Raw genomic sequence first — 9,243 nt, 5'->3', positions numbered from 1 at the left:
GCCGTGAATGCATTAGACTAAGAGGCTTAAGTAGGGACGAAATACAATTCACATACCAGAAGGGAGCAATCGAGTTGTGTCGTTATTTACTTTTAAAAGACAAATTTCAGGATAGTTAAGCGTATTTCCCCGGTAAACGTCTGGTGAATTGTATGAAATCTACAAAATCAATAAAAATACTCACGCGTTTCATGGGATGTTGACGAATCGAGGCTATGTTGACAATAACTAGAAAAAGGTCACTGCAATTTCAAAACTAAATACGATTGACTTTTCCTATACAAATAAGAAATTACTGAAAATCCCAATAGGTTTCGTTGCATGGAGACACAATACTGTCTAGCGAGCAATACCATTTATTCATCTCATTCATGTTTTTACGATCGCAAGCTTTAACGATGAGGTTACCCAATTTGCCACGGAACGATTACGGTGAATGAAGCTCAGATGGAAAATTGGACGCCGAAATTATTTCCGTGAAGCTTACGGATGCCTCCTATGGCACAGGCAGAGGCTAGGAGCGGTATGGCCTGGATCAATCTAGAGGTTTTGCGCGATGGCGATACGGCCCAATCTCTGTCTACTGAGGTGGATAATTGAGTTTAATTGAAAACGATTGACAATGTTGACCGGATTGCGTATCTCAAAATATGCCGGGAGGAAATCGGGCTACATAATGATTTTTTGAATGAACTTAAAAAAAAGCATGCCGTGGGACATCAGCCTCAGAGGGTGTCGAGCTCGCATTCCAACAAATTTGCGTCGGATCATCTTATGAAAATTAAGTGGCACGTGGCAAGCTAAATCCCCTTCGCCAAGCACTCATTATAACCGAGGGTATGGAATGCGGAAAATGAAAGAAGAATTTTCGCTGATTAAAATAACGTATGATATGCCTGTCAACACATTTCCGGGGAGAGAAAAAAGCAAAAATCCCACCCACAACAAAAAGCACAATAAGGGAAGAGATCGCACTGCTATTCATAGCATCACTAGGGAACGTTTGCTTGAGCGCTCGTCATTTAATGAAACACAAACATCACAAGCAACAGGTGTTGTCAAAAGTCCTTGGAGATGTTTTTGCAACCCTCTTCGCAGTGTTCGCCCACATCATCCCTTTTCCATTTCATAAATGAAGGTTTGTTGTCTTCTGTGGCATATGAGGAAAACGTGCCTGTTGAAGTATATGAGATCGTGTGTGGATGTGTGTTGGCATCGGGAAGAAGCGATGGCCGATGACGACTCATTTCTTACCTAACTTCCGATTCCACCTGGTACCCATACTCCCCGAAGTCATCCCCAAACCCTGCGAGAGTGAATGTCAAGTCACTTTCACCATGCAACCGAGCATGTCAAAGCGTGCTGATTTTCCGCTACCACCCAAACTAACCACTTCAACCAGACCCACCCAAGACGGGTTGACAAGCGTGTGATGAACATAATTAATTACATCTGGTGGCTTTTGTATGTGTGGAGAACACATCAGGAGGACACCTCGAGCGCTGGGAGTTGTGGTTCGCTCATTTCTAAATCCGTCCGAAAATCCTCAAGATGCAGGGCGTCGTTGTTGCGTAACAATTGGCACAGGCCGGATGTCGGCAAGGAAGTTATTGGACTACATTTTCGTTCGTTCCCCTTCTCCCTTCCAAACAGCCTGCTCGCCAGACGCTCTCAGGATTAGTATCAATTAAATAGCAATTACTCGAGGGCAAACATCAGTTCGATTTCCCGATGCACGTCTTAAGTCGCTCGTTTATCATGGTACAACTACATTTGTTGCCCAGCCCTTCTCGGGGGACCATTCACCAACGCCTCCGAATCACTAATGAATCGAGCAGATTTTGTACGTATGCATCGTCGCCCATCAGATGAGAATGTAACAAACGTGACAGGTTACAACGACTCGATGAAAGATCGGGATGAAGAATTAGTCGTATTTCAACAAGTTAGCGTCTACTGGCTTGCCTTTTGTGGTCCAAAGAATGCTGGGTCATTTTAAATCATTCGACATTTCTACGGTACTCGTCATCAACGTCTTATTGTGTTTCCGAAAAACAAGCTCTCCTAAACACTTGACCTGCCTAGCGAAAGTGGAACGAGATAAGGTACTTGTGACTCTGAGCCTCAAACAAGGTTTGATTTTCATGCCTTTGATCCTTTGGACTGTCTATGTTACTGGTCGATATTCCACGAAGTTTGCCACTAATTTATTCACACAGCGAATGCAAAGTGGAGTAGGAAGACTTCAGTCAAGTGCTATGAATGGTAGCAGCAAATTACGATGTCATTCAATCGAACAATGTTCCCTTGCTGCTGTAGGCATGCTGGCCATCAGAGGACAATGACCCTAGTTAATCGTAACATACATACATCGTATCGTAGCAAAGAAGCTGTTTAATCTGTATATAGGATTAAGAATTTTTTTTCTCATTAACGTTTATGTACTTCAATGTTAGGCACACAAACAATGGTAAAATAATGTATTTTTAATTGCTTGCGGAAATGATATTTCAGCTTTGTACATAACATAGTTATGAATGATTATCTACAACAAATGCAACAGACGCAAAAAAATTCCGTTAATCAGTTTACATTTACAGTGGTCTAGTTTGTGAATTATTGGATCAGTTTTGCCGTGTCCACCAATCCTTGAAGCTGTTGCTCAAACACATTCATCATTGATGTCAGCAGCAGCACCAATAAAACTTATTTTCAAATTAAACTTTTATCCCGTAGGAGACTCTCTCAAGTGAATATATGACTCTCTCAAGTGGATATATGACTGAAACTTATTTGTCAACATTTTATTTTAAAACCAATAGAAAGTTTCAGTTTGAAATGGAATTACGGTGCCATGAAAAAAATTGCATGGGAATCACAATGATTTTGAAATATTAGTCAAATATAATCAATCTAGGAATAGGATAAATTTGGAATTTTAATTGATTGCTTTTTGTCGCCCCGATCATATCATATTTTTTCTTTTTTCCTCGCTCTAATGTTTATCACGAAACTATTTTTCATACTTCACTAACTTCTACGGTCGATAACTTTTCAATTTTGTGCAACAAAGTTTTCAGTAAATATCTCTCTTTCTTTATATAATAAAAGTGCATAATTAACTTCAGTATGGGATTAATAGAAAAATCAATAAGGATATTATGATACTTGGTCAACGGTAAAAAATATCCCTTTTTGAACTACGTTCATCTTTGCTCAAGTAACCTTGTCTCTGACTTTTAATTGCCAAACCTTGGGCAGCCAAAATACGGCGCTTTAATAATTAGTGATGGGTATCTCTATGAAGGTTTGAATCTTTCGGAGCGAGTCCCGTCTGAGAATCGAATCTACATCAAATACAGCATATGTTCCATTTTACTTGTTTTTCCCATGAGCGCCGGGGCTCACCACCTCGATGGCGTGGGTTCGAATCCCAACCGAGACGAGGACCTCCCCCTGTACGAGAGGACTGACTATCCACGTACAAAAGGGAAACAAGTCTCGTAAGCCCTTCCGGGCAGGCATGACCAACAAGGTCGTTGCGCCAAGAAGAAGAAGAAGTTCCATTTTACTAAAGTACGGAAAACATTCGAACATCAGAGGCACATATGCAGGGTTGGTATTATCCTGCCTGTTCAATGTATTTAAAATCGTTATAAATAATTAGATTGTGCAGATAAACATAATCATAATTGTTTTTATCATACGATATAACCATGATTATCTAGAGCCAGATTAACCAAAGGGATGCGCTCGCAAGGGTAGGCTTCACAACTATGCTGATTTATTTTATCTTTTTTTAGAATCTTTGAATTTCCAATCCATTATCCAGCAAGTAAACTAGATTTGATTACATCTTATGTCAGCCGAACAGCTGTTTATCTATGTTACAATCAATTACAACACAACAACACAACGGTCGTTTACAAAGTAAACAATAGAAACTGAACTGTCAAAAATATCACTATTTGTCAAAATGTATTGGATGGAATAACCACAGTTTAGATAAACTATGTTCCACACCAGATCAAAGCTGACAGCAAGCTTAAAAATTATTTTACTAATTTAATATGTGTTATTCACAGTTTCTGATATTTTCTACTTTATGAAATCTCTACCTGCTTAGGAGACTAGTTAGATTCACAGCTGTGAATTCACAAGATGTTTGATTTAAGTTTTTTTTATTTCTCAATGCTGGCAGTTCGTTTGTCACAGCCCTGCCTTTCCGTCAGAACTGTCAACAGTGCACATTGCGGTTTATATCGCAATTATATGTTGAATAACCATTGCGCGGTTCTCGTGGTGCAGTGAAGATAGTAATTTTTATCGTATTTACAGAAAACCAATTGTTCTGAATGTACGTCGAGCGCAATGTTCCGAACGATGTGAGGCACCATAGCAAAAATCGCCATACTTGCATCCCATCGTTTGCAGCAGACAACAATTCGACGTACCACCGATCCGCCACACAGCGATGATACGAAGGATAGTTTCCAAAGGGGTCACCATCGTCGTCCCTCGCCAAGGATGGACATGGATACAGCCAGCAAGCATAACGTTAACAGTGTATCACCCAAAGCGAACCATACATGTACCAGTGGGCCGGACGACGAAGGTAGTTCCGCCGGTGCTAACACCGGCATTGCCAACACTTGCAACATCGCGAAGGCATACCTCCGGCAGAGGAAACGATAACGGAAGGAAACCACTCTTCCATGCCGACAAATTGCAAACGATACCAAAAACTATTGGCATACTCCCTGGCCGGGGTGTTGCAAGTGATAATAGCGATAAGAAAAATGTTCGATCGGAGCGCGAAACAACCGGCAACTGGTTGCATCGGATTTCGCCGTACGCAAGGCTAATGCGTATCGATCGGCCCATCGGTTCATGGCTTCTGTTTTGGCCGTGCGGATGGAGTATCGCACTCAGTGCACCCGCGGGTTGCTGGCCGGATCCGCTGATGTTGGGGTTATTCGGCGTTGGAGCGTTCGTCATGCGGGGAGCTGGTTGTACTATCAACGATCTATGGGATCGCGACATAGATGCCAAAGTGGAACGCACGCGAAATCGACCTCTCGTGTCCGGGGAAATCGCCCCCTTCGACGCACTCGTGTTCCTTGGCGGTCAGCTGGGACTTGGACTCTTAGTTTTGCTGCAATTGAACTGGTACTCGATATTGCTGGGGGCCAGCTCGTTGGGTCTAGTCATCGTTTACCCACTAATGAAACGAATCACCTATTGGCCGCAACTAATGCTCGGTGCCACCTTCAACTGGGGTGCACTGCTGGGTTGGGGTGCAACGCAAGGCCACGTCGAGTGGGCCGCCTGTTTACCTCTGTACGCTGCCGGTGTATGCTGGACGATTGTTTACGATACGATATACGCCCATCAAGACAAGGTGGACGATATGCTGATTGGAATTAAATCAACCGCCCTGAGATTCGGAGACAACACCAAACTGTGGCTCACCGGATTTACGACAACGATGCTAGGAAGCCTGGTAACTGCTGGATTGGTGTGTGATCAAACGTGGCCATACTATACCTCGATTGGGCTGATAGCAGCCCACCTAGCCCACCAGGTACGATGATTCGACGCAAAAACAAGCCTTCTCATAATTATAGTCAATTTTCCGTCTCTACTTTCTTACAGATTCACTCTCTAAATATCCACAATCCAACCGATTGTGCTTCAAAATTCATTTCGAACCATCAGGTGGGACTTATTCTTTTTCTTGGCATCGTGCTCGGTACATTGTACAAAAAGAATAGTGAAGATAAAGCGAAAACATTGCTGAACAGCACTTCCGCCAGTAGCAGCCAATTAAGTGCTACCGTAACTGGGACAAGAAATATTGCTGTTTAAACACTACGGCTCTGCTTCCTCTGTGTACCTTCATTTGCATCGTTTTAAAAAGGTTAAATATAAAGCTAAGGCGTACAATTTATATAATGTGCTAAAAGACTTCATTGCCATATCACAGCATCATCAGTCGGATATGATTCTTTCTTCTGTACATTAAAAGTGTGTGCCGTTCAATGTGCGAAAACAAATTGTTATTAGCAGCTAATATGGGTCTCATATTTCACTTACATTGCAAAAACTTCACTATTTTTTTCTCAATTATTGATATTTTATTTTAACTGGACAATCGTAATAGTTTACCAAATGAAATAACATTTATAAATCGCGTACCTAGCAAAAATAACTAGGTTTTTTTTAAAAAATACCGCTCCCTTGGTTAGTTAAAGTGTTAGAATGTGTCTAATTTTACTTTCGCCAAAGCTATTAGTTTTTAAAAAACCTCCCATTTGAGGGATCAATTGTTCCAACCGATAAATAAACGAAAAAGTTGTAAATAAATCGCTATTTAGCTGCATTTCTTTCGTTGTTTGAAGCATTGCTTAAGTAACCTCGGTCGAAAGGTAAATATTTGCGCCGCTGTCATTCTAAGAATGCGATGAAAATGTCAGTTGTAGTGATGGGAAAACTGAATCCCTACAGGGATTCGAATCTTTCGATTCAAATCCATTCTGAGATCCGGATCTCCAAATCCGAATCCCAATCCAAGAAACAGTCGGAACAGTCCAAGCAGTGGATAGTGTTCCTTTGTAACTGTGGTCTTTGTGAACAAAATTTTGAAAGGCCTGGTACCAACGTATTTGGGGGAAAGGATAGTAATTAGGTGAGCGTAAATCGTAATGGAGGTGAGCCAAGACTTCCCGGCTATCTGTATGGAAACGCCCGAAATTCGTTGTTTTTAGGAGGATAATGGTACCCGGGGTCCACACTACAGCGCGACGTCGCCTGACAGGAGCTGAACTCCATATAAAAAAACCTTGCGCGATGTCGCGCGAATCGCGCTAGGTTTTTTTTGCATGGAGTTCAGCGCCTGTCAGACGACGTCGCGTTACGCGACGGTGCAGTCTGGAAAGCGTGGTACAACAGGATGCCAAGAGAGATTAAACAAGCGTGAAATCTTAGGGAGTTCAAACGCCTATGCGCCGTATATGTGAAGCAGGTAGTCTGACGCTGTGCTTGTAAATGTTGTAGTCTTTGACTATGGTGATGATAGTAAAAACAATGAACAGGGACTTTTGTTTTTATTATTTAACTTAACTTAATAGAATGAATGAGTCTACATAGTTTTGAGACACGCGCGCGTAAATGAGGACAATTGGTGGACATGGCTGTACGAAAAGAACTAGTAGTATCTACACATCTTGCTGTAGTTGGGTCCCTTTCTGTTCTTGATAGTGGCACCACATTATCAACCAATGGTAATTGGAGGTGTGAACTTCAAACAGAGCAGAAATACCCTTTTACACTCCGGAAGGTGGTGCCTCGTTAACCTTGGGGGACTCGGCGATTTACCTTTCGAGGTGATTGTTCGGGACCGTTGTATGCAAGGAACAAGATCAGGTCCCTTAAGTAGTACTGGTGGGTTTCACCACACTATCAACCATTGATAGCTGGCGGTGTTAACCAAATCTGTGCGAAAATACCTGCCCTACTCCGGAAAGTGGTCTCCTTTTGCTAGTTGGGAAATCTAAGATGTACCTCCATGTGCAATAGATGACGACCGTTGTATGAATGGAGCAGAGTTGGATACGATTGTTCTGGAGAGTAATGCCCCAATGCCCCCTCTCGTTTGGTGATTTATATTTAATATCGTAAAATACTTTCGCCCCTCTCAAACCTATGTAGGGGAAAGCGGTGGGACGTCATCATCATCATCAGCATCATCATCATCATGTAAACAAATCAATGTCGGTCTGGAAATTGTTTATCCTAATCTGAATCCCCAGAATCCGATTCAGAATTCGGTAAAAATGGTCTGGTCCTGATGAAATGGGTTTGGTTGGGTAGAACAACTCGGATAATGGACATTCTACTGTATTTCTTTGTAAAAAATATGTTCCAGGAATTTTTCTAAAGCAAAACTTGCAAATCGCGCAAAAAACTCAATCTATGCCCATTGGATATTCTACCCAGCGTTCGATTTGAGTAAACTTAAATCAATTATATTGTCTCTAGATCGACTCGTTATGTCACTAATTCGACTCAAATCATTGTGAGTCGATTCAAACAGTTTAGGATCAAGTCAGAATCGAATCAAATCGAGTCCCAAACCAATCAAATCTGATTCGAATCCTAATCGAATCAAATCTTTAGAATCCGTCAAATGGGATCCAAATCTTTAGAATCTGTCAGATGGAATTCGAATCTTTAGAATCCGTCAAATGGGATTCAAATCTTTGGAATCCCTCTAGGGATCGAATCTTTAAATCTTCCGAGTCCCGATTCTGCCAACACTAGTCAGTTGCTGTTCGAGGTTGGTCGAGGGATGTTGCTCCTGCGGCTGCACCGATAAGAATATTCCTTCCACTTTCGGCCGCATTCGAAAAGTAGTAGCAAAACAAACAGTTCAGGTTCGTGGAAGTGCTCTACGTTACGGTTTTTGGTGGCATTGTTTTTCAGATAAGAGGGAACGCCAGAAAATGGCTCGGCGTGTGGGCGTGAAAGTGTTTTTCCAAAACAAATCCCCATAGCATGACGTGTGAGGCTGGGGTATCCCGAGGGCAGGAGATATGCATTTGCAAACGAAATAAATTCAATGCAGTAAATAAGAATTCAACGCTAGTAATTCCGCTGTCAGTGTCCAGTGTTTTGTGCCATTTCGTAGGTGTGTTCCGGTGCAAGTGATTTATCGATTTTTCTTCCTTTACTGGCAAAGCATCCGGAAGAGCAGGAATTTTCCTTCGCGAAAGATGCCAATTCTTATCAGTTGTTGCCTAGCTTAGCAAAATGGTATCAACTACTGCGAAAGCACCTATTTTATCATATACAAGGTTTTCGTTAAGCTGTTCGCAATTTGCGTCCAAGACGCAGAGTGGAGAAAGTGAGCGAATACCGGAAGTGTTTGGCTACAACGGGAAACTGTGGTCCCCGTATGCATAATTTGTGTTTCCAGTGTCGCAAGCGCATCTTATCTGTGTGTAGTACAATGAATGGTAGTGCCGAAGATATAGTAATGTTTTGTCTTTTCTTTTATTATGTCCGCGTTCAACAGCGAGTTATCGTATGGTTCATTAAGTGATAAATGATCTGTGTTTTGAATCTCACCATTGGTTCACCGATGCGGTCTAGTTATCTATGAATCTCATCCGAAAATCTCTAGAAAAGACCGGAATTAAGAAAATAGGAAATTGAAAAGATAGTGGACCGTTCCGAAATAGT

At 41.8% G+C, this 9,243-nt stretch overlaps 1 protein-coding gene across 1 annotated transcript; it reads left to right on the top strand.

Moving 5' to 3' along the window:
* Positions 1-4,259: 4,259 nt before the first annotated feature.
* On the top strand, positions 4,260-5,955 carry LOC131258755 (4-hydroxybenzoate polyprenyltransferase, mitochondrial). Its single transcript, XM_058260135.1, has 2 exons — positions 4,260-5,584; positions 5,656-5,955. Exons 1-2 carry the CDS (start codon positions 4,475-4,477, stop codon positions 5,866-5,868), a joined length of 1,323 nt encoding a protein of 440 aa, XP_058116118.1. The 5' UTR covers positions 4,260-4,474; the 3' UTR covers positions 5,869-5,955.
* Positions 5,956-9,243: the final 3,288 nt, after the last annotated feature.

Source organism: Anopheles coustani, chromosome 3 (genome assembly GCF_943734705.1).
Source record: "Anopheles coustani chromosome 3, idAnoCousDA_361_x.2, whole genome shotgun sequence".
NCBI classification, from domain to species: domain Eukaryota; kingdom Metazoa; phylum Arthropoda; class Insecta; order Diptera; family Culicidae; genus Anopheles; species Anopheles coustani.
This window is presented reverse-complemented; position numbering and strand designations above follow the sequence as displayed.

Bases quoted from the DNA above. Each gene is read 5' to 3' on its own strand.
- LOC131258755 (XM_058260135.1), top strand. From the start codon at position 4,475: ATGATACGAAGGATAGTTTCCAAAGGGGTCACCATCGTCGTCCCTCGC. The intron at 5,585-5,655 runs GTACGATGATTC...ACTTTCTTACAG, and splicing joins CAGCCCACCTAGCCCACCAG to ATTCACTCTCTAAATATCCA.